Source organism: Amblyomma maculatum, chromosome 8 (genome assembly GCF_055883805.1).
Source record: "Amblyomma maculatum isolate TAMU_Amacu chromosome 8, ASM5588380v1, whole genome shotgun sequence".
Lineage (NCBI taxonomy): Eukaryota > Metazoa > Arthropoda > Arachnida > Ixodida > Ixodidae > Amblyomma > Amblyomma maculatum.
In genome coordinates this window covers 62,980,527-63,006,006 of record NC_139351.1, presented here as the reverse complement: position 1 = coordinate 63,006,006, position 25,480 = coordinate 62,980,527, and the positions used below count along the sequence as shown (strand labels likewise).

The 25,480-nt window shown below is 45.8% G+C and overlaps 1 protein-coding gene across 1 annotated transcript in view; it reads right to left on the bottom strand.

The window, feature by feature from the left end:
• Positions 1-15,569, bottom strand: part of LOC146181288 (multiple PDZ domain protein-like) — a 233,072-nt gene extending 217,503 nt beyond the window's left edge. Inside the window, exons 1-5 of the mRNA XM_084576335.1 lie at positions 15,349-15,569; positions 10,723-10,761; positions 9,502-9,647; positions 8,254-8,547; positions 2,711-2,946 (exon numbers count right to left, since the gene is read on the bottom strand). Coding sequence (XP_084432461.1) covers positions 2,711-2,946; positions 8,254-8,547; positions 9,502-9,647; positions 10,723-10,744 — 698 coding nt within the window. The 5' untranslated portion in view covers positions 10,745-10,761; positions 15,349-15,569. The remainder of the gene's footprint in view (positions 1-2,710; positions 2,947-8,253; positions 8,548-9,501; positions 9,648-10,722; positions 10,762-15,348) is intronic.
• Between the last annotated feature and the right edge of the window lie 9,911 nt (positions 15,570-25,480).

The window sequence follows — 25,480 nt, the reverse complement described above, 5'->3', positions numbered from 1 at the left end:
TCTTCAAGACACTGCAGCAATAACGCCGGCTGCCCTGACGACACATACATAATAAACCGGCTGTCGGCTGCATACAGTTTTTGAACAACCCTTTTTTATGCTTTGGCGTTTTGGAAGCCTGACACTTTGTCCTTGACCTATTTGATCCCAGAAATATTCGTAAAATGGCAAGTCTTTTTCATGCATTCATTTTTCAGACTGCCTGAATTTTCGGACGTTTTAGCATTCCCTAGAGGGTCGGAAAAATCGGTCGTTGACTGTACTCATTCGAACTCCATTTCATTGTAGCAATTCTCTCTGCAATTTATTATAGCCCCATGCCTTTGCTGCAACTGTACACATACAAGAGGGGCATATATAGCAAGAATCGAACAGAATCAGTCAGAATCGGCCCTGAACCACAGGAACCTTAGATTCACTGCATGATTTGCACCCACTGCTTGCAAACAGACAGCACACCTCTCTCTCCCCCCCCCCCTCCCCCAGGTACAATTGCTCTAAATAAATAGAGCACAGGGAAGGCAGTCTCACGTTGCTCACCCTGTGCACCTGTACACATGACTAAAGATGTATATTTGTTTACAATGTAGCACGTAACCATTTGAATTAATGAGCTAAAGAAAAATGCGAAGTGGGGACTGTTTTAGCAGCTGTTTAAAAACAGCTGCAACAATGAGGATGTTTCAAACTTGTTCGCTGCAAAAACTGCACGACAGTCATGGAGTCTCGTTCACCTACACTGTTAAATGCAAAAAGCTATGCTTCTAGTTCACCCCTTTCAGATGGCTCCATTGTTAATGCTGTCAATCTTAAATTACTTCTACTTAGCGTTCACCACTCTGCATTCACGCCAGCTGTTGTAAAGCGCCAAACACCGATTTCTTCCTTGTTTACTGTTTAGTTGTTTTTGCACCATTAGGCAGCAAAGCAGCAGTTCACACAAGGTCACCACGGGTCGCCAACATCGACAAAGAGCCTGAGGTTACAGTAAGGGTGCATTAACTTGACCCACATTAATTGAGAAATCTGGATCATTCAAACTGCCGACTTGGTTTTGCTTTGGACAGCCCCTGCATCATGGAAGTCTGCAGTGCTGGATAGCCACTAAGCCAGGTGCTATTGGTCTCATATTGATTAGTTGAAACAGGTTTGGGGCTCTGTCCAAGTATAACCGGAGCAGGAAATTGCTGTGGAAATTGCCCATACTCAAGGCCGGAGTAGCATGATACAGAGTCACCACTTCACTTCTGACGTGAACATTTAGCAGCTGTGAAGGTAGATGGCCTAAAATCTGGCAGCAGTCCAACTACTAAGTCTTGGTTTCACTACCCTGAGCACCCCGCCAGCCCACAGCGATAGCGGCACAATCAACCCGCACCAACCAGCCAACCTAACTTAGCTGAGCAATACTTTGGAAGCTAATTAGCACAATGCTAATGGTTGTTTCCTTCTCAACCGTCCTTTTCACTTGCCACTTGAGTACCGCTTCCTTTACTTACATCTGCATGGTCTAAATCTTCCAGTACACCGAGACTGTGTGCTGTTCACATAGAATAAACTCCTATTAATTCGGCCACATGATGAACTAGAAAAAATGCTTAAACCAACCGAAAGTTTTAATTATCAATAGGGAGGTTAAAAAACTGGGGGGGGGTTTAAGCATGGCTTGAATCTAGTGATAAAGCAGAAGCTGTGAGTGCTGCAGCGAATTTTCCTGCAGACACCTGGATTTAATGTGCCACCGTCACAATGTTCGAACAAGCCTTCTGTCCTAACAACCCGCTGCTGTCGTTCACCTCTACCAACTACAGAGTTATCTGTCTTCTTCTTTTTCTTCTCCTTCTTCTTTTCCTTCTTCTTTCCTCCTCCAACTCCTGGCACAGCTCTCGGTCTATACCAAGTGACAGTTGCTAGGTAACGGTCACGTGGCACGGTGCCACGTCAACAGCTTTAAAACCTAGCGCAGTGTAGCTTGCGCTACAAAAGCGAAGGGAAACTGCTTGCATCAAGTCATTTTATCTATTGAACATTTGCACGATTGTTTTCTGCACTTGAAAGCTCAATTCAGAACAATGGTTCTTCCCTGCTTTGTCAAGTGCTCTGCTCTGCACACATTGTCAGCAACATACAGGAACTGCTCGTCTCCGCTACCCTTTTTGCAGTGCAACACAGTAATAGTGGTGCGTCCTCGCAAAGTGGCACCGTCCCATTTTGAGTATGCTTCACTGCACAGTGAAGCCCAGCAATGAAGAGAGTGCGCAGTGAAAACGCATGCGCTCTATGCGCTTTACGCCATCTGCAGCCACTGGATGGTGTAGAGTTAACCAAAGTGAAACCAAAACTATGCAACTGAGATTTATTTCAGAAGTGTGAGGCAAAGCCCTTCCAATGCAGCAAATGCAAAATACAGCCTTCGCAAACCCTTTCCAGAGGCACCTCACAAAAAGACTGCTTGGGTTATGCCAAAAAGTCGACTCGAAGACTGTTCCCCCTCCTCAAATTATGCAGGGATCTGACGCAAAGGGTTTGACGCAGAGGGATCTCCGCAAGCTGTCGCATTTAGATCTCATCAAGGTTGCCAATGCTTTCTCAAAGTTTTTCTTAAGACAACTCACCAAAGAAACAAAAGACCTTGATGCATGTTGGATGAAGTCCCATGCAGCCATCCCTCCTCAACTCCGATACCCCAGGCAAGTTCGTTTGTACTCACCGCTGGGCAATGCCATTAGGCTGCAGCTCCTGGACATAGATGCCAAGCTCGCCGCGAGATGGTGAGCGCAGCCCAACGACACTGAATCCAAGGCTGGCACCCGGAGGCCTGGCCAGCTCTACGCGGAGGATCTGGCGGCCCGCCGCGCCTCTGGCTATCGCCCGCTCAAACTCCTCCAGGTAGCCCGGTGTCGTCACTGCCCGCCCACCACAGTGCACCACGGATGACCCACTCAGCTGCACATGATACAGTAGCCACCGTCAGTGTTCACAATATACTACATCTTTCAGCAAAGCCAGTCAATTTTCGACACTCGTGCATTTTTGTCTCATTCTTCTAAATCACATCGTTTTCACTCTCTTTGCAGTCAGGGTGAGAAAGTCATATGTTTTACTACACATTTTATTGCCAAAGTTAAACAAACAGAGCTCTAAAGCCAAATCATGCCCAGTGCCATTGGGGTAAATAAATAATAAACATGGAATGGTTATACTAAGTTCAATTAACAGGGCTTGTTTACCTTGAAGCATCAGACCATTGCCATGAAGCCCTGAACAATTTACCGTAAAAACCCGCGTATAATACGAGTTTTTTTTCCAACTTTCAGCGTTCCAAATTTCCGCCTCGTATTATTTGCGGATCCCAACCAAAATGTCAAAGTTTTGCGAGAAGTTTTGGTTTCGTTGTTGCCGCGTGGCTACGGCTTGGCTTTGTTATCGATGTGCGGCTACGGCTTGGCTTCGCTGCCCTAACGTGGCCGCACCCCGCAGTGGCCACGACGTCGAGGTGTCGTCTCTTTGTTGTTGAGTCGTCGAGTGCGCACAGCATCAGCGCATGTGCTCTCGTGCAAACCACGGTTCGCGAAAAAGTGCACGCTTTTTTCTTTAAGTGAACGAGCAGGATGCCAGGGTCTCGGAAACAGTACTCGGCTGCTTTTAAGAGAAAGGTGATTTTAGTTGCTGAAAACATCGGCAACAGTGCGGCCGGGAGGCAGTTTGGCGTCACCGAGGGAAGCATTCGCGGATGGCGACGACAGAAAGAAGCCCTTTTCGCGTGCAAGGGAATGCGAAGAAGCTTTCGCGGGCCAAAGAATGGCGCATTCCCGGAAATTGAACTCGCTCTGACGGAGTTCGTACGAGAACAGCGAGCATCGCATCTAGCTGTGAGCGTAGAGCTTATGCAAGCAAAAGCTAGGGAGCTTGCAAGGGAAAAGGGAATTCCGAGCTCCGCCTTCAAAGCAAGCAAGCACTGGATACATCGCTATATGTGCCGTGCTGGATTCTCGCTACGCCGGCGAACCTCGATTTCACAAAAGCTGCCCGAATCCTTCGAAGAGCTGCTGGTGGCTTTTCAGCGCCACGTGATTTCTTTGCGAAAGACCAAAAACTTTCAGCTGGGGCAAATAGGCAATGCTGACCAGACGCCGGTTTACCTGGACATGCCATCGCCCCTCACCGTCCATGAGAAAGGCTCTAAACAAGTTTGTATCCGGTCTACTGGAAACGAGAAGACGCGGGTTACAGTCATGCTATCGTGCACGGCAGACGGCCGCAAGCTCCCGCCCTATGTCATCTTCAAGCGCAAGACAATGCCGAAAGGTGAGGAGCTGCCGAAGAATGTCATCGTGAGATGCCACGAAAAAGGTTGGATGAACGAGGATCTTGTCCTCGACTGGGTGAAGTCAGTGTGGTGCAAACGGCCCGGTGCACTGTTGTCCTTTCCATCCATCCTCGTGCTGGACGCATTTCGTTGCCATTTGGCCGACTCGGTGAAAAGGCTGCTAAGCGACTGCCGCACAGAACTTGTTGTGATTCCGGGTGGGATGACCTCACAACTTCAGCCTCTCGACGTTTGTGTCAACAAACCCTTCAAGGACGCAGTCAAGCGATGCTACGCGGAATGGATGCGGTCAGGTGAGCCTGCAGTGACGCCGGCCGGGCGGCTGAAGCGAGCATCGCCAGCCACGCTGTGCAAATGGATTGTGGACGCGTGGGCAAGCATCCCAGAGGAGCTTGTGCGCCGTTCGTTTAAGAAGTGCGGCATCTCAAACGCCCTCGATGGCACAGAAGATGAGTACCTGTGGGATGATTTGTCCGACAAAGAAATTTCCGAGGAAAGCGCTGCTGAAGATGAAAGTGATTGAAGTGTGAGGTCCGATTTCAATAAATGTCTTGTTTTTTCTCTCTCGTATTATATGCGGTAAAAACTTTTTTTTTCCATTTCGCGTCTCCAGAATTTCACCTCGTATTATATTCGGGTTCGTATTATACGCGGGTTTTTACGGTAGTTCCACTAATCTGACCTATGTATTCTGTCAGGAAGAATAAATTCAAACTGACTGCAATTGACACAAGAAGGACACACGAAAATGGCAGGGAATTAAGCTCATGTACGGTTAAACCTGGATACAAGTACACTGAAAAAAGTAAGCGATTTTTCGCTACATGCGGGTTTTCATTACAAGGAGATTTCGCATGAAGGCTCCAAAGGGCAATGCATAATGGAAACCAAGATTAAAAAAAAATGCAGGTGAAAACCCCTCTGGAAATGTTCGAGTAAACTCTGTTGACTCAAAGTCATAAACATGGCGCAACCTTTTGCGATGGCATCTGTAGTCCGACCACAGCAGATGCTACAATCATCTCTGCTATGACTTGCAAGACGAGCGACGTAAGGAGAGTGGAATAGCCAGAGGCATCAAACGACCATATTCAGGAAGAGTGCAAAGCACTGCGCCAAAGAATGGCTACGGAGGCACCTGAATCTAACACAGCGGTGGAAGCTGGCTTGAGCATTTATTCTAGAGCAGCTGCAGAGGCAGTAATACAATCGAACCTCGTTACAACAAAGTGGTACAGGGTGTGAAAATTTGTTCGTTATATCCTATATTCGTTATAGAAGTGCATGTCCAAATTCCTGTAAATAAGTTTGCTAATAAAATGAACCAAATGCGCACTAATATGGACAGCACAAAGGTGCGAAAATGCACATTTCTTTAAAATTAAAAGCTTGGTATAAGGATGAAATCTCGCCTTTTATTCCGAGTTGGAGAGCAAAAATGAATACTAAGAATAGATGTTGCCTCCGCGCACAATTTGCGCGACGGAACCAATGGACTCTGGGAGTGTAGCACGCGCAAACGGGTCGGTCACAGTGGCAGAGGCACTGTAGGGGCTTACGCCATGATAAGGCAATGGTGATGGCATGCCGGTCACATGCCTGTCAGTCGTTGCATAGTCGGACTCGAGCAGCGGTGGCGGCGGCGACGCTCGAGTCTGCCCATGCCCGCTCAAGGCCTTCGAGATCCTCGCGTGCGGAGGGGTGATCTCGGAGGCCATAGGCCGTTGGTGCAAGTTTTTGTCGCCGCCGCTAGATGGAGCGGCATGTGAATGCATGGGCAATTTAAACACACTTCTGCGACGGCAGATTCGATTGAGTAAAAAAATTTTGTTTCTTGTTTTTTCCGGCTCCTTCATGCATCGTTTACACTTTTAATGCAAAAGAACTGCTTTGTTATAACCGATCTAGCGTAAAATTTTGATATTTATGTTTCATTATAAAGAAAGAACTCCCATAGAAATAAACCACAGACCAACCAAACTTTAATTTCAGTTCGCTTTATCCGATAATTCCCTATACCCTTGTTGGTTATAGCGAGGTTCGACAGTAAAGTTATTTTGGAGCAGCTTTGGAGCAATAGAACGAGTTTTGAAGCATTCTAATCATGTTATGAAACATGTTTCTAGGGTCAGAAGCCTTTAATAATTGCGACTGCTGAATTCCCAACATGAAAAAAAAAAAAAAAAGAAAGACACCGATCGATTCCTTCTTATTCAACCACGCACCCATCTCTGACAAAGCAAGGCAAACGGGAAAAAAACGTGCAAGTATTTAAAGTATCACGGCTGACCTGACCAACAATTCAGAAAATAAGACTAGCAGATAATAAAATGCTAGCTTATGTACTTCATAACTAAACATGAAGCTTGACTAAAAGCATTTGCTTGTTATGAGTTAACAGATTCAAAGGCGGAGTCTACCACTATGATGTGCTCAAGCATTGTCACCAGTTTAAGTTAGAGTTTACACTGATGAGAAGTACACTGCTGTTCTCCACTTTGTTCATGTTATTTGGTTTTACGCCCGTAAGTACTGATATGTTCTCAAGCACTGCTCAGTAGTCCATTCAGGGAGGATAGACAGCCCGGAAGGGTAGCCTTTTTGTTCCTTCAGCTTCTTTACTTCACTGCCTTCAGCCAGTGGCTCCTCATGTTTTTGCTTCAGCGATGCTGGAGCTTCGTCCATATCAACACATTGGCAACAGGCCGTGTACTGCTTTTAAACACCCTTGACAAAGTACTCTAGTGATTGTTGCCTTCATGACATCACCTTTATAATGGTTCAAGTATGATTTTGCCTGATTGAAGCTTGACATGTTTGTTATTGATAAAGAAGTGCGATAGTGATGTACCTGCTTGTTTTCACAGTAAGACTTGCAGTTCTTAGTAGCTGAACAAGTTTTCTGTGTCTGCTTCGCTTGCTACTCTTGCTTCCCTGTCCAGCAGCGATTCAAAAGGAGGTGCTATGCAAAGTGCACAGAACAATCAATTTTTTGCAATTAATTCCCTCCGATCCCCTGTGGATCACTTTAAATTCACTTGGGAATGAATATTTATTATGCTCCATGCTCTAGTTTATGAAAATTTATATGCACTACACGCAGCGTCTAAGCATATCCGGCCAACTAGCCTGCCAGAACATTCTAAACAAGCTTCAGTTTGCATACTGCATATGTAGGAAGGCTCGCATGTTATTGGCTAGAATGTACCCTTACGTTACAAGCCCACGTACCTGTGTTAAGAGTCCCCTGACCACCCCAGTGCACTGTGTTGTTGTTGAGGGTTTATGATTGGAGAAAAGGACAGCAGCGTACAACAGGCAGCCAAGTAATAGTCATCACCACACAAAAAAAGATGAGAAGCATAGACAACACAGAAGGAAGAGGTCATCATCCTTCTTCCTGCTGTGTTGTGTTGCACATGTTCTTTTTTTGAGACCATGCAACAACTAGTCCCTCAGAGTGTATTTAACAGTCATCATGATCAGCCTGGCTACACCCACTGCAGGGCGAAGGCCTCTCCCATATTCCCCCAATTATCCCGGTCCTCTGCTAGCTGCATCCAGACCCCTACGAACTTCTTAACTCATCCGCCCACATAACTTTCTGCCGCCCCCTGCGATCATGGGTTATCCTCTCTTCATGCCGCATGCCCTGCCCATGCCTATTGCTATCCAATGGAGTAATAGCAGCTGTGGTCAAACTATGTCTAAGGAAAATTATGCAGGCCAAAAGAATGGAATAGCTAAAAGAATATGGATAGACAGGACAGCAATTGGCACATAATCTCAGCTGATGCACGCTAGACTGCCAATAGCAGTTTCCTTCCGTTACAAAGTAATGCATGGCACACTCTGAGAACTTGGAATCAGAGGCCACGTATGACCCGAAACAGATGAAAACAGATAAATCGCACAGTACTGACCTCGGGTGAGTACTGCAGCACACCTCCGGCAGAGGAAGCCGCATGCGAGAGGCTCTGGTCAGCTTCCGAGCTCGGCTCGCACGAATCAGAGTTGTTGTTGTTATTGTTGTTGTCGTCCTCTTCTTCCTCCTCCTCTTCCTCCTCATCCCTGGCCTCATGGTCGATCTCATCCTCGCCCAGTTGCACAGCGCCCGCCCCCAAGGTGAGTGCGCCAGTCTGCGGACAGAAGTCAAAGTCGTTGGGCAAAAGCGATGGGTGCCTCTGGAGATGCCGCCGCAACTGAGAGAGTGAGTCCTGCAAATGCAAATGAGAAAACAAAGAACCATTACACTACACGCGACCATAACACGAAAACTTGTGGAGTGCACAGCACAGAGAGATCAACGAGTGAACTCGGTTTTGGACTCAGTTCTATTAACGCAGTGCATGATGCGATTTTTGAGACGTGCTCGAAGGGCACTTTGTTAGTGCATACCACTGCAGGATACAAACCTCATCGAATACCATTTGAGTATGCAGGGCATACAAAAGAAAAGGTCAATAATGTGGAGACAAGAAACTACTAAAATGGTGGCGTCTCGGTTTTTATTCAATACTTGGAACAACGGGCCTTAATAAAGACGAGTCTTGAGCAAAATGTTTGATGCCAGACCGTGATATGCCAACTTCAGCCCTTCGGATTAGTCTGAATCAAGTCTGCAAGCATACCATGATCCAGCACGCTCCTCTTCCATATAGACAAGTGAATTCAGGCCAACGTTGCAAAGGAAGTGAATTTTAGTTTGTGAAAACGGGGCACCAGAAGCGAAATGGCCACCAATGCGGTCGCTACCAAGATCACACTCAACCCTACACAAACATCATGCTCCAGGGATTACTTCATGAACAACATCAAGAGCTCTGCTGCGTTCACAGCAGTACACAAAGGCCTCCCCCAGTGGCCTCTAATCAGGAAGATGCTGGCTTCAGGTTGCCCCCTTTCTCCCCCTCCTGACTGACTAACCTAGTCTGCTGCCAACCCCTGCTACATTTACTTCACCTTGAACTGTTAGCCTGTGATAACTACTGGTCATTTGTTCTTTTGGTAACATGCTATGCTCATGCTAATCTCCTTTTCTTGATTTCAGCTTGGACATCATTAACTCCCGTTGTTTTCTAGCAGACTCCCCACCCCCCTAGCACACTCTTTCAATGAGCTTCCAAAGCATATAAGGGATGAAAGCAAGGCTATCAAGAAAGGACACTTGCCTGTAGTGCCAAGACTCGCCCGAGGACGGGGTCTGCGGCAAGCACTCCAAGCAGGGCATTGATGTCCTCTTCGTGCTCGGCAGCGGCAGCAGGACTCAGGGACTCTCGGAAACGCTCGAGGGCACTCACTGCCTCAGCAACTGCCGCTGCAAATTGCAAGCACCACTGTTATGCGGGTAGAGAGAGAGTTATACCCGCTTTACAAAAGCAGTTTCAGCTGCTGCTTAGTTGAATGACACTTCAGCTTCTCAAGCGACGCTGAACTGAACGGCAGTACACTGCAGTGACACCAAACATCTCGCAAAGGTTAGCTTAATCTCTGCATCATGTGATCCGGCCATGTGCACAGCTTAGTCATTTTTTTTGTGGTGCAGCTTGCAAAGTTGACTGTTGACATTCATTTGATTAGTTAAGGTTAGAGGCTGGGGCTTATACAAGCTAGGACAACAACCTTCCAAGTGAATTTAGAACACACAGCGGTTGGAAATGCCGCCAACTCGGCCGATGCAGCGCGTTCGCTGACAGCCATCTTGTCAGTTGACTGGTGCAACTGTGACCCCCGACCTCAGTTGAACTGAACTGCTCTTTAGACCTAAACTGCAGTTTGCACTGCAGTGTAACATCGCTAACTGCTGTTCAGTTCGACTGACTGTCAGCTAAACTGCCACTGAAATCGCCTGCATAATAAGGCAATTAGATGCACATAAAGTGACACCAAAGAAAGCAAGTAGAATGCTATGGTACATAATGGTTAACAACCGAAACCTCCACATAGGCAACTTGGATTAACTTGAACCACCTGGGTTTCATTAACATGCACTGACATCCCACAGAACATAAGAAATTTTTGCTTTTCCACCCTACCAATTCATGCCTCACTGAACCCAAGAGGAAATATGGCAAAAGGAACATGGTGCATTTGGGAATGCAACAGTGACACTAATTATGCTGACGCTGGCAAGGAGTGACAAGCCACGAGCTTCCGACAGTGGGCATAGTCGCGTGGGATATTGAATTAAAAAAGCCCGCTGCATTGTAAGCAGCCGAATTAAGAACACAGCAAAACTTGTGATAGAATGCCAAAATCGAAGCACCGAGTGTGGGAAAGAATAAATTGCTCCATGAAAAATGGAGCCTTTAATACACCATACAGAACGAGTCGTCACTTAAGGCTCCAAAGACAAAAACCAAGCTAAAAAAGCCAAGTGAATTCCTGCTTACCTGTTGCCTCCTTGGTGATCATGCTGAGGTGGCCTCCACCTGCAAACAGGTGTAAAGTGGTCAGGCCTACACAACTCAACGACTGTCAAATTACTTAATCATTCAAACCATCGAATACCCCTACTGAGGGATCTACAAAAGTGCATTAGCATATTGTGGCCCACATAATCGTGGCATTTTGTTAATCCAGGCTTTCTGTTAATCACACGACTGGCAGATTAATCAGGTAGTGCAGTGTATTCGGAGACGAGACTTCGTCAGGAGTTCATTAAATGCCTTTTGCCTCGTCAACCATGGCAGAACACTGTAAATATTTTGTGACTTCAGTGTGTCTTGCATAATCATCTCTGTCAAAATAAAGCAAATGCCACGCACCACAATTAATAATGCTAAACACATGCTTGGCTCCTCACGCCAGAATTTCTCTAATGTAAGGGTTCTCAAACTGAGTTAACTCTTTAAGTTATTGCAACATTTTGTGGGCTCCCTAAAGCCTAAACTCATGAATGACTAAAGCTGAACTTTTCCCCTAATTTAGTGTGAGAATAATCATACCTCATTCATTTATATCAGACTGCACTGCTAAACTGTCGGCCATAATTAATTAAACTCTGGCAGTTTTTGAGCAGCTGTGGAAGTGCATGATCTTTCCTGCATTGTTGTGAGGTAGGAAGCATCTTTTGAAATCCCTTGGTGTTTGCTAATGCTAAAGCAATTGCGAGCCATTAATCTAATTTGCACCCTTCCTTCAACCACTGCTTCGCAGAAACATTACTACATCAAAACAAATTCAAAAACACAGATTGGGGCCCTAGCCATAATAATTTATTATAAGCAGAAAATTATATATAATTCTGAAGTCTGTTAAATTCATTTTTTTAGTATGATAGCAGTAACAGCAGAGGTTCAGAGCCTGGCAAACTTATCTAACATATGTATACGTCCCCTTCGTGTAGGCGTTCACCAAGGTGAGAAGCAGATACTGCACTGTTTCAAGCAATGAGAGACGCCGTAGTGGAGGCCCCCAGAAATTCCGACCACCCGGTGTTCTTTAATGTGCACTAACGTCGCACATTACACCAGGGCCTGGCAAGCTCAGATTTAAGTTTCAAATTGGTACATAAAAAAGGAAAGGTGCTGTATCCTTCAGATATCTGTACACTTCAGCTGTGCTGTATAAGAAGGGAAGGCGGTGGAAGTGAAAGAGAGAAAGAGGCACCGCAGTCAAGGGCTACGGAATAATTTCCACAACCCAGGGACTTTTCCGAGCAATGACATTGCTATGTCACTATCTCAATGCTAAACCATCAAGCAAAAGCATGCTAAACAGCGCTTTCGCATGTCTTGATTGGTTTAGGTCGAGTTAACCTGCCTGACCTTTTCCTCCTTAACTCTTTGACTACTTTTGCCGTACAGATACTGCAGCCACATTCCGTCTCGCAGCGTTTTTGTCGTTCAGGTACTGCGCTAAACGCACAGCGTCTAAAAAAATTTTGCACTGGCAGCGAGTCTTTTTTCAGAACATTCAACAGTCAAAGGGTTAAAAGGTTGGTATATCAAGCTTGCAAACAAAACTTGCCCACTAGTCTTTGTCACTTCACGGTAAAATTTAGCGCTTTCTCTTTTAATATCGAAACCCATCATGGAGGAGGTGGAATGCTGCTTCGACACTTGCCTCATCATGCTGGGCAATGCTGTAGAGGTGAAACCTTTTTTTTCAGACATTATTGTCACGGAAATTCATAAAATATTACAGCTGTATTACTAAAGGAAATAATAACTATTAATTGTTTTGCTAAACTCTACGCGCAGGCAACTGAAGGAAAAATGAGGGGCTCGTTATTATAGAATTGAAAGGGGCCAACAGTCTACGAGTCCAAGGCAAACGTTGGGTATTTTTTTTATGTTTTGTTGCTGTCATTGACAAGAATTATGATGTTCAGAGATAAAAAATATTAAATGAAAAGCGGGAGGAAAAATAACGCACCGATGATGAGCGTTGTTTTTCGCATTGTTTTTCCTTCCGCTTTTTATTTAATATTCTTTACCCCTGAACATCCTAAGACTAATTCTTGTCAATGACAGCAACATAACATAAAAAAAAAAAAAACGTTTGCCTTGGACTCGTAGACTGTTTGCCTCTTTCAAAAATCTATGCGGCATCAGTAACACTGCGGAATGAGCTTTTCCCACGGTGAAATGATTTGCCTTTTACACTACTGTTTTTCTATAGTTACAACCATTACCTTTCCAGTGGTGCAGGCCCAAACGAATGATAAAAGAATGCAATACAGAAATCTACACGTAGCTACCTGTCAGAAACCTATTCTTGTTGACCCCTCCCGTAAAAAGTAAACGGTGACACTACATTCAGGGAACTTCATGCAAGCTGAAAAAAAAAGAAGGAAATTTAACAAAGCTTCATGAACAATAAATAAATAAAATTAAGGAAACAACACTGCCTCATTTTTTGCCTAACTGTCAGAGTTACCAAGCTGCTGTAGGAAAAAAAAAGAGCCTAAAATAGAAAATTTTGGGCCAAACTGAAAGAAGCTTTTGTTATGGCAGGAAAAGGGCCCAAAAATAAAGCGAGAAGGCTTCTATTAAGCCCCTAATTCAATTTCCTTCCTTTTAATACAACTTACATACACTCTCTTTTCATAAATGCAATGTTATTTCTAAATGACCTAAACCTTTAGAACATAAAATCCTGTCTCTGTCATGTCCCTGTCTTTCTTATGCTTCAGGCTTCTCTAGAACATAGATCAGCCGATAGCTATACAGCATCAACATGGTGCAGTGGATACAATGTGGATAATTTATTCTAAGTGTTTTCACTAAACAACCAATTTTGGTGGCATAAGCAAATTATGGTGTGCCCACAACTCTGCAATCACTTCGTTTTACACAAAAATGAAATAATTATTTTACTTCGTGAGCATAAAACGCTCAGCCAGAATACAAGTCAAGCAGCTCTCAACCAATACTTTCGATGCTTCTTGCACCCTAGCTCTCAATGCTCAGGTAGATGCTGAGGAGTATTTCTTCTTTAAGTAACAAGATTCACTCTACCGTGGGACTCTCCTTATTAAACTCCAGTGTAATTAAAGCCTCATTATGGATGCTTACGGTTTGAACCAAGTAAGAAGACAGAGAACAGAAAATAGGAGGTTTTGGGGGAACTGCTGCAGTAACATATAGGGGTTTGCACAGCTGTAACGAAGGACTGCAGTGTGAACATGTGCCCTTCTAACCCCCGCCCTTCACTTCGAGCAGTGCAAATTATGTAAGCAATGGCTGAAAGCGGATGTGTGCTCTTTTTTCTTGTGTCACATTTTGTACAAAAGGCACAGAATGATATGGTTGTCCACGCTGCAACAAGTGCTCTTCCTATAGCTCGCAGTTAGTGTAAGAAAAATTGTGTCAGACAAGCTTGTGTCAACCCCGGGTCCGACAAAAAGCACCCCAGTTCAGACGTGCGCAGTATCCTGGATATGCTTGTCAACAGATATACACTCAGCAATTCCAAGGAATTAGGAAGCAATTGTCAAGCAAATGAGTTAGTAGAAGACAGGAAGTTTAGAGAACACACTTCTCGGGACGGAATTCCGTTCTGTATGTTCTCTAAACTTCCGGTATTTCATCTCTTCGCCTACCAAGGCAGACTGCACGCAATAACATGTTAACGCAACATCTTTCAAGGCGTCTCGCACTCTGACAGCAACAACCTCTCGAGGATCGCATGAAGCAAGCTGCTCAAGGCTCGCGAAGGTAACTGTGAACGCGCAGCTCAGCCGAGGAAAAAAAAGAAAAAAGAAAACAAAACAAAAACGCGCGGAAAGAACGTGGTGGTCGCTCGCAGGGGAAAAGATTACTGCAGAAATACATTCTAGGTCGCCACAGCTCTCCGCCGAGGTCTGCAGCGGCTCCTCGATGACAGGAAAATTCGAAATCGAGGTGCCCTACTAGAACCGCGCGCTCGCAGGCCAGCGACGAGACAGGCCCGCCGGGTGCGGTGCCTCACGAGACGAGAGGAATTGTAAATGCGGAGATGGAGCGCCCATGGCAAGAAGAATGCACGTTTGAGAGCAGCGCAGCGGTATAACTATTACGTACCCCCAGGTCGAAAAGTCCGCCGCCCTTCCGCACATAAATGCCTGCCAAATGCATTATACACAAGTCCGGAATTCTCGGCTGCGCTTAGCCCATCGTTTCGATGAGCCTACAGAGCTGAAAAGTGCATGCTACGGAGTGTAAACAGGGAAGCCTGTACAACGCTCGACACGCCGGCGTGTGTCGGGACCGGTGACAGCCGCTGTTGCGCGCGCGGTACTTTTCGCTGGAACGGATGGCCGTCTCCACAGCCCCGCGATAATTAGCAGCGATCGCCAGAGCCGGGCAGTAAACAAAGAGCGTTCGGGGGTACACGCGTCTTTTCTTTCTTTTACTCCAAGCTCGTCCGGCTGGTTCGACGGACGGAATGGAGTCGCAACGAAGGCAGGTTCCTAGACGCCAAAGCAAGATCGGTAGCGGGGACCTGCCGAAGCTGTCGCTCGCTCGCCTCGGCGGGCGCTAGGAAGCAGGTATTCCACACGCTCTTTACAAAGGACATGAAGCAGTACTCACCGTTCCGAGCGCACGTACCGCCGACACCACCCGGCACCGCATAGCACAGGTGTCACAGCACACACACTGCATGCGAGAAGAGGCAACCAAAAGCAAAAAAGAAAACAAGAAGCCTCCACTTCCCTGGGGAAAGAAACCAAAAATAAATGGGCACAAAAAAGAATACGCGTAGAGCGAGTTCGATTTCCTTCAACAAGTGTCCAAACAGAAGCGCAAGAAAAGTCTAATGACGTAGACCGCGCTCTGGCGACGTCACATGAAAACGAAAATGTGCGTTGAACTTGGTCACGTAAAGGGCAAAAACATCCTTAGGTTAATATAGGCAAAATTGATATTTTATGTAGGTTCACAACTTTTAGTAATATTCCAGGATTTTAAAGCAACCAATTTTTGTAAATGAACAGGCTCAATCATTAATAATGTCTTACACAGTTACAAATGTTTTAACAAACTGGGTACCAATGCGCACTAAATAGTGTTATATTCTATGATTTTATACAAAGAGTTAATATACTGTATCTAATTTTTGTTTACAGTAAACTATTTCTAAATGCAATTTATGAAACGAAACCGAAACCAAGTTTAAACGTACGAATGGTATGGGATAATGAAGTAGTGGTTGCGTGCTTTATCGACTTGTGAAGAATGTCACTTGCTCCCTTCAATATATTAATATACTACGAATACATGCCACTGTTCTTTACCACTGTGGTTCTTTAGACCCATTCACGGTAGTCCCGTCCGTTGTGAAACATATTATTACTGGAAGAGATCGCCAGTGCGCACTCTGGACGGAACCGCCAGTGCGCAGCTTTTGTCAGCCATCCATGATGTCAGCACCATCCGAACCTAGTGTTTCTTCGTCACAAAACGGGACGTAGTCAAATTATAATAACTATATTAGCGGGAAGTATTATCCAAGAAGACGGAACCATGCTCCCAAATGCAAGTTGCATGTTACGCGGCGCGCAGGATTTGAACGATGCCGCCAAGACCATCGACCATGTAGGCCGGGTCTCAGCACACAGGATGTCAAGCTTCAGTTGAAACACAGCATCGTTGATAAGGGAGAACATGCTGGCACAAGAGTGATTCTCGGGTTGGACCTCATGAAGGCTTTCGATAATGTGGAACACAGGGCACTACTCGAAGGTCTGAACGATTCCAACATAGGAGTGAAATACTTCAGGTACATTAGGAACTTTCTTTCAGAGAGACAGATTACCATCAAATTCTGAAATTTCCACTCCGAATCTTTGGTGATGGGGGATAGAGGAACGCCACAAGGATCTGTTCTCTCCCCCATGTTGTTCAACTTTACTCTGCGGAAATTCTCCCCTCTTCGAAGACAAACAGAGGGGATCAAACATAGCATATACGCTGGCGATATCATTATTTTGATGAGTGGGAGCTCCAATGCCGATATCTCGCCTAGACTTCAGATAGCGGCGGAGACGGCAGAAAAATACATTCTCGCCAGAGGGAGGACTGTACTGCTCTCCGCATAAGTCTGAATTTTTTATACTCTCATCGAAGGAACCAAAAAGGAAAGGAAGACGCCTTACAAAACTCTACCTGCCGGTGGAGGTGTTGGAGGGGGGGGGGGGGCAATAGCTAGGGTACCTAGGGAGCCAGTAATCAAAATTAGAGGCTTCCTTATCCCAGAGATTGAAAAAAAAATCTCACTAAAAGATAAGGGTTTGCGGGAGCCCTGCCTCTTGCGTCTAACACGCACACGCGTTTATTATCAGCAGGATCGCGTATGCAACGCCGTTCCTGAATCTAAGCCCGAGCGAGGAACAAAAACTAGATATTGGGATTAGAGGGCATAAAAGAGCACTAAGAATTCCCACCAGCGTCTCAACTGAGAAGCTGTTGAAAACAGGTGTACCTAATACGTGGTGTGAAATCGCTACAGTGGTGAGGGAGGCGACTCTCCACGAGAGCAGGAAGAAAGATAGGGGAAAACCAGAGGGAGCTGTTATATTTGGCAGCAGAAAGAGATCTTCAGGTTCGAAAAAGACTGAGGATCGCTCCAACTCCGAAGAATGTGCACCCGACACACAACAAGGAGCTCAGGGTACATAGAGTTAAAGTTACAAGAAAAAAAAAAAAAGACTACAAGGGGTAGACTCTATATACTCAAATTGTGTACTGCGATGCAGCCTGCGGCCTAGATGGAGTGGCGGTAATGGCAGTAATCGATGAGGACTACTAGACGATGGTCACCGGAAACTCGCTTATAGCGGAAGAGGCTGCTCTGGTGCTAGCCTGCAGGAGCACCGAAGCCAAATTCATACTTTGCGATAGAAGATAGTAGTAAGAAACTTTAATAATGGAAGGGTTTCGAAATAAGCAGTTAAGTGCGGTATTGGAAAGAGAGATCACCATCATGTTGGTCCCGGCTCACGAGGGGATTCCAGGCAATGAGGCTGCTAACAGTCTCGCTCGAGATATCTACATCCGGGCAGCCGTGGAATCACCCTTACCCGGGTCGAAGGATCCGCTTATCACGTACACGCCAGCTGCACACAGGAATGAAAGACTAGGCCTCCCACCTCCAGATCGATCTCTCACATCTAAGTAGTGCAGAGACCGGCGAAAATTACAAACAAGCCGATTCTTTCCATCTTATATATCGGGGAGGGAGAGGAACCTCCAACGTTCTGCAGCAAATGCGAGATAATAGCCAATCAGAATCATCTCAATAGGGAATTCCCCGATTCTCCCGGGCATATTGATGGAATCAAAGAGCCTTGGTGTACGTCCGGCGGCGCAGCATATCCTCGTCCCGTACTCGTATCTAGCATCGTTTGCACGACGTATTAATTGTTGAGCAAAACGTCGAAAAACGTGCGCTCTCAGCTGCACCATGAACGAAGGCGACAAATTCGCAGCACATAGAGCAGCGCTTACGAAAGCGGCGCCGCACGCTGCCGCGACGGACGACTGCACTCTAAGGCTCCTCTATTTTTAGAGGAGCCTTACTGCACTCTCGCCGAGCGCTACCCCCTAGTCGTCGCTAGGCCTAAATTGTTTCACATAAAAGTCATATCCGACGGCGCTTTGTAATTACTCAGCGCTAGAGTAAACGGTCTTTCATGGAACTGCCTTACTACCGGTCCCATGTATTAGTAAAAGAAATATGTAAATTTCGGTGACGTCTTAGCACCGGAGCCAGCGTGCAGACGATGAGCCGCGCGCTGCACCAGCGGCTGCTGGCTGTGTTGAGAAACTTATTTGTATTGCAGTTATCAAAAACACGCTATGGGTAAGGAATCCGCATGAAATATATATATATATATATATATATATATATATATATATATATATATATATATATATATATATATATATATATTGCTGTCGGCTTATTAATTGTTTAAGTGAAGAATAGATTTTAGCACGCTCTTCTGGTGCTGGCGGAAGAGATTTACCGTATCGTTGGCAAAAAGGGCTTGCGGGATCGGCACGGCCTGCCGGCTGCCGCGTTTACTACAGCGGAGTTAGTAAAATGGGCATCTTATTGTGAGTCAGTCATTGGTACTAAGTCTGTCTGGCTTACACAAAACGTTCATAGGTGAATTAAATCAGGGTGAACTGGAAAGCGGTGAAGCAGAAACATATCACAGCTGCACTCGGACTGTCGTTGCATGCTTCCCGCATACGCTCGTGGCAATCATCTTGCGATTTCTTTGATTGTTTTGCAGTCCGCAAACATGCATTGCTATCCCCATGACATTACCACTAAAAGTGGCGCTAATAAAGGTGTATAAGGCTCTCACACGACAATATGCCGAGGTGCAAAGCCGCTCTGCTATGCACTAAGCGCGCGAATGCTTAGCCCAGTCGGTAGTGGCAACAATGGGCCGGCGCAATGAATCTGGTTAGAGAGTATTTTCCGCCTCTCCTGCTTGCTCTCGGTAAAACGGCCTATAGACCTCCTTCACTCCGGCTACGTCATGAAAATGCGGTGGCGCTGTCGTCGTTAGTGACTTTCGCGTGGTAGGCACAACAACGCTTCAGTCGCTTTGCCTACCGTGACTGTGCGATGGCTGCCGGGAAATGCAGAGCACCATGCCGCCTAATCGCGTCGCTATGACATGTGCTGAAAGGCACACAAGAGGATGTTTAGTAAGCTTGCACAGGTTTCTGGCCGACAATGGTCGCCGTAAACTGTTGTGGGCCGCCGCGGTGAAGCGCCAAGGCTGGATACCGCCGCCTGCTCATCAAATATGCGGCAAACACTTCGTCACGGCTAAACTGGAGCTTATTTACCTTTACGCCAGAGCGGTCTACCGGATGAAAGGTCGCGAATAACTCAAGTTTGGTTCTGTTTTAATACCGGCGCGGGCGTGGGTGCGCAGGTAACACATGTAGACGAGGCAGTCATATATATATGTTGTAATGCGTAGGCCTGTTTCTTTGTTGGAGCATGCATAGATGTTTATCTATGCAAACTATTCCTCAAGCCCGTTCTTTTTTTCACTTTGGTAATTGTATGTATATGTGCATGCAATGAGCTTCTACGCGAGAGATCTGTGTTGCATACCTCAATCCGTGACATATATGTTGCATGGCTAACCTTCGCCGCGTTCACGTCAAATTATTTTAATTTAGTTCCTGATGAAGATTCCCACTTCACGTTGGTAGCTACTGTTTTGGAATAGAGATGCATTTTTTTATTGATGCCGAGCGCGTTTATTTGTATTCAGAGCGGCTGATTGTGAATGCGAGTTGTGGGGTTTATCCTTCATTAGCGCGGCCACAGTGGCCGAGACCGAACTGGGCCGCCCTAACTACGGAACCACGGGTGAAGGTAAAAACGGCCCCAGAAAAGAGGTCCCCAGAAGATACAGCCCCGAAGAAAAGGTCCCTGGAATATACTGCCCCGGAAAAAACGCCCAGAGCGGTCCCCTCAGGAAGCGGTCCCTAGGAAAAAATGTCACCGTGAAATTGACTGAAAAACTGCCCGGAACTCACTTCGCAAAAAATTAAGCATCTTATTAGGTGCCTTTTTTTTAGAATAAATGTAATTATTGTTTGGGCACTGGGTCCTCTGGGTGCTTTACGCGTTTGCAGGAACTGGAGAAGGCTTGGCGAGAAAGCATTGCGAAAAAAAAAAAAAGAAGAAAGAACCCCACCACTATACAACATCCAGCGAGTATTATGCATGCAGTGCATAGTTCCCAGTTTCCAAGCTAGGAAATATCGCTCTTTTATAGCTCTAATCACCCGGCTAGTATTACAATTTTGAGAGACGTGCTTGTCCTCAACCGCACAAATTTCGGCACCATAATGTTCTTTTTTTTTTTTTGCGAACGCACGGCATCATTACCATTTTTTGCAAATTTCAAGCGGACGGGTAGAAGGAAGCACTGTAGCATACATTACTGCGGCTAGACACGAAGAAACTAAGTCTAAGCCTTTAGTAAAAGAACTACAGAACGTGAAAAAACAAATAAAACGGCGGGGATCAAAATATAAATAATGTTCAAGCTAAAACCATAGTAAGATAAAACACTAAAAGTTTATTACAATGAGCGCAATTCATCGCTAATAAGCCGAGCACCAGGCAAAGCGAAAGCTCGACTTAGCAGTACGTTTGATTACACCTGTTTAGGGACGTTTTATCCTGGGCCCTTTTTTCCGGGACCATTTTTTCCTGGGACGTTTTTACCGGAACCCACGTAACCACATTGGCCGCTGCTGCTCGTAATTGTAATGCAAGCTAACGGCGTGACTACCCGTGATAAAATTGCTACCATTAACGACGACTGCCGCCCACGAACAGAGCAGATATAACAGACGCGCAGCGTTGTGATTTCAACGAATAACGAAATGATACGCAAATTCGTGTGGTGTCAAGGCTACTGTTGCCGTGCTAACCTAAATCATCTTAACCATGCAGCCGCTCGATGCTAGCGAGGTGTTTCGTGGTTACCAAGAACGCTCATCTGCCTCCCATCCGATAACGCAATGATATGATTCGAGCGGACTACGTTTGCGGTTTGCGCGCGCTATTTATGAGCGAGAAAAATTACCGTCAGATTACTCGACTCAAAGTAGTTGTAGGCATCCGAAGCTTTGTAATCCTCAATGCGTTCCGCGCTTAATTTTTTTTTTTTTTTTTTGTGAGAAAACAGCAAATAGATGTCAACGTCGCTCATTTTCCCTGGCTGGCAGCAACGCTTCTCTTGTGCGCTTTGAACTCAATCTTCATCGGTACGGCGTGTGGGTCCGTACGCTGCACGCCGTGTACGATAGAGTTTCTCAATTTATCGCTTCAGTCCTCACCGCTGAGGCCCACGAAATACTAGTATGTGGTCTGCCAAGAAGGCGCCTACAAATCACAATAACATAGCCTTGACAAGCTTGGCCACAGTGCCGCGGTCGTGCTTTTTGCCTACCGTGGGATCGCTGACGAGAGCAGCGCCACCTCGATCGTCTTGTTTGTTTGCAAACATGAAGGAGGTCTATAGACTACATTGCACGTCATAATTAGGTGGCGCGTTACCGCCTCTGGTTATTTCTTTCAGCTGACAATGCGCATACGAATAGAGTGCGCTTACTTATTCTCCGTCCTCCACTTTCAATTTCTGTTGTTTCTTGCCAGATTGCGGTGGAACCGTACAGGCAGCTTACACTAATCTAATTTTTGTCTGCTTGCAAGTATCACAGCACCGCTGACCTGACTCGACCGCATGATACATGATACAAACACATTATTGTCTACCTGCGCCAAAATTGCCGTCCACAGCTATGATGGCATCATCTGTTTTTTACACGCACAAGCACAAAGAAGCGGCGAGACGTGCGACAATTTTGATTGCGTTTTCTTCTAAAGATGGCGCCACTGTCCCCATTATCCTCCTCCATCGGCAAAAAGCTGAATTAAGTTCTTTTAATTCTTCGATTTCGCCACAGTCGATTACGTGTCTGATCTTGTCTAGCCGAAATTAGGCAATATACAACGTTGTAAAACTTACCACAACGCATAACCTGCCGCAATTTCAAGCTGCGCACGTAATTCCACCGCAGATGGTTCAGAGGATGAGGCAGAAAAATGAGACATCATGTCAAAGGTGCACGTAATACAGATATATGTGTTTTAATGGAATTAACTTTTTACACCTAAAGTATCGCGCTGAAAGTGGTTTTTAATCGGCTTCTAGAAAAAGGATTATATGAATGTTACTAAGTTGGGTTCAAATGAAGTGACAATGGTAGAAAATGAATTTTGAATAACTCGCACATTTTTAGCACATATGCGCAATTCAATGCATGTGATGTCATGAGCCCTAATATGACCAAGCAACCCATATGCACTTTGGGACTTGCTTTCCTGCTTTCATTAATTTGAACGCGCGCGCTATAGTCTACAGGGCACTTAGCAAAACAGTTTGTTGTATCGATCGGAAAGACGTTCTACGCAAGTATTATGTGACGTGATAATTTCCTTAAAATGCTTCGAGCGCACTTGTATTTCTCCTGAAAGCATTATATGAGAGTTCCGTGAGAACGGCTGCTTCCTATGATCGACATATTTCCGGAGTAAAAACTTCTACTGTGTGCCTATTAGTCAGATGTTTCAGTTTTAAAATTTTCATCTTTAGAGATGCCGTTACATACCTTCCTCGGTCCCTAGGTACCCAATCAGTACCATGGTTCTACAGGGCCAGATTCGTTTAAAAACAAAATCTATGCGTTATGCCCACATTCATTCATTCATTCATTCATTAATCCTTTATTCATGAGGATGACCTGAGGCCTAGAGGGGAAGGGGGTGGATTAGGTGAGGTTGAGGGCGCCAGACTCCGACATGAAGTCTAGCAGGGCACTAAGCTTGTGCTTGGCGTTGGTATTGGGGGCTGTCCAATCTTCGTAACTCTGAATGTGGTGAGCAGATGTAGAGTACCTAGAAGTATTTGCTAGTCTGCCGTCCGAGCGGGGTTCCCTATGGAACCGGTTGGCCGCTTCCCGGATGAAAGCGCAGGGGGCGCTGTACGCATTCGGAGCGTGGTCGCGTTGTGTACGTGGTGCTGTGGCGGTTGTGCCGTACTGCGAATCTGCGCCGCGCTGATCCGTTTGTGCCGTGACAAGGCTCGTGCACCACGTGCACTTTTTTTCGCTCGCGGGCCGGAATGCGCGCAAATTAGCTAGCATGTGTGCAAGTGTGCCTTTTTTATGGATATGTGATCGCGTCATGTCCAGAAAACGGGGTAAGCGTGATAGCACATGTTTCTTGCCCGGGTGCAAGACCGGGTAGCGCTCGTGCAAGGTGAAATGTTCTCTTCAGCACACCGAAATACGCAGGGAAGAGGCAAGAGTGGGAGCGCAACATCAAGCGCGGCTGCAAAGGCAATAACATTGTTTATTGTCTCAGCTAGGGCATAAAGGAATATGCAAAACAAAAATTAAAAGGCGTAATAAATGAAAGAAAATAAATAGACTGGCTGTGTTCTAATAAAATTCAAGAGAGAACGATGATAAGGCCCTTGCGTGCAAGCAATGTACGAAGATGGGTTGCTCGGTGAAAGGCCCACTGCCGTCAGGTGCCGATATTGTCGGCTTCAGTGGCGGGCAAACCCACAAGTGGTGAATATCTTCCTCATTATTTTGTGAGTTGCAGACAGGAAATCCTGGACGTTGATATATATCGGATGATCCGGATCGGGGTTGCCCTCACATTACTGTAACACGAATAAGCTAGTGTCGACGTTTGTGAGCGACACTTCAAACCCTGCTTTATTGAGCGATGTTTTAAGACAGGTAAAGGTAATTGAGATTCCACGGGATGTTACGCAACTCACGAAGGATGCCATCTCAACGCTGTTTCCTGACACTCCGAAATACTCGTTGAAACCCCTGCCTCTCAAGAGAAAGGAGAGCAACTTGTACGAGCAAAAACAGTCAGCAGGGAGACCTGCAGAGAAAGAAAAAAAGTGCACTGATCCTGGAGCATCAGTGGAGCCAGTTGAAGAATACAGCGGTGGTGGATCGTGTGACGTGAGCCTGCTCCAGGAATGCAGAAAGCTGCATGCCACCGCCACTGGGGACAAATGTCGATCTTTCTGATGTTGAACAATGACCATTCGCATAGTGCCACTCAAGCGAGGACGAATCTCCGGAGGCAATTGCCATCGGCGAGTTCTGTTCCATCGCAGTGGTGAAGCTGCCATGAATGCTGCTGTGTGCATTCGAGGAAACAAAGTCAAGGAGATAGCTGTAAAGTCGACAGAAGAGGTAATTAATCTTATTCAGGACATTGCGAAACTCAGCTTATGTCCTGGCAGCGGATTGGAGCCTATTACCAAGACCTTTCCCACCTACAATGGGCGTTGCTTAATTTGCGACGAACTGTACCATTATTTCTGATGCAACATGCATATAGCCTGCAAATACTTGCGAAAGTTAACTCAGAACACCCTGTCAAGAAGAAGAAAAAATTAAGAAACAGACTTCTATGTCTCAAGCAGTTTGTCGTACGAAGGACAAGGTGGCAAAGCTGGTAAAAGCTCTCGGTGAAATGAGAAATGAAAATGAACACCTTCAAGAACAGTTTGAAAGAAGTGTTAGTGCCCTTCCTCTCAACTAACAGCTGGCTGTTAAAATATGTTTTAGAGGTTGCTAAACGCAAGTCAACAAAAGTGATGGCATACTCTGATGAGTGGCTACTAGGCTTCATAAGCAGCAAAGAATGCCTATCAGCAGTTTGCCTGAAGCGCGGTGCGATTTGAAGGGCTCGGGTTCCCATCTTGCGTGCTTTAATTGTGCATGCATCCGAAAGTTTCTAGTTCTACATACGTGTTATAACTTAGCTAAACGTCCGAAGAAGTTAAGATGAAACTATAGCGTGAATGAAAACGCCGGCGACAGCGCTCTGTTGCTCGCACACATGGTCCTTGGAGCCAAGAATGTGCGTCTAGTATGCAAGCGCAATTTGCACAAAATCCTCAGAAGTCTTTATTACAATACGGCACGGCGGTAGCTTCAGCAGGATAATAGGGTATAAAAAGCAGCTTCATTTCTACATCGGCTCAATGGCATGCGCGCAAAACTTCGCTCACGAAAAAAAAAAAAGTCGCATCCGTGGTTATGCCAACAACTAGGCTGCGAATTCAATATTACG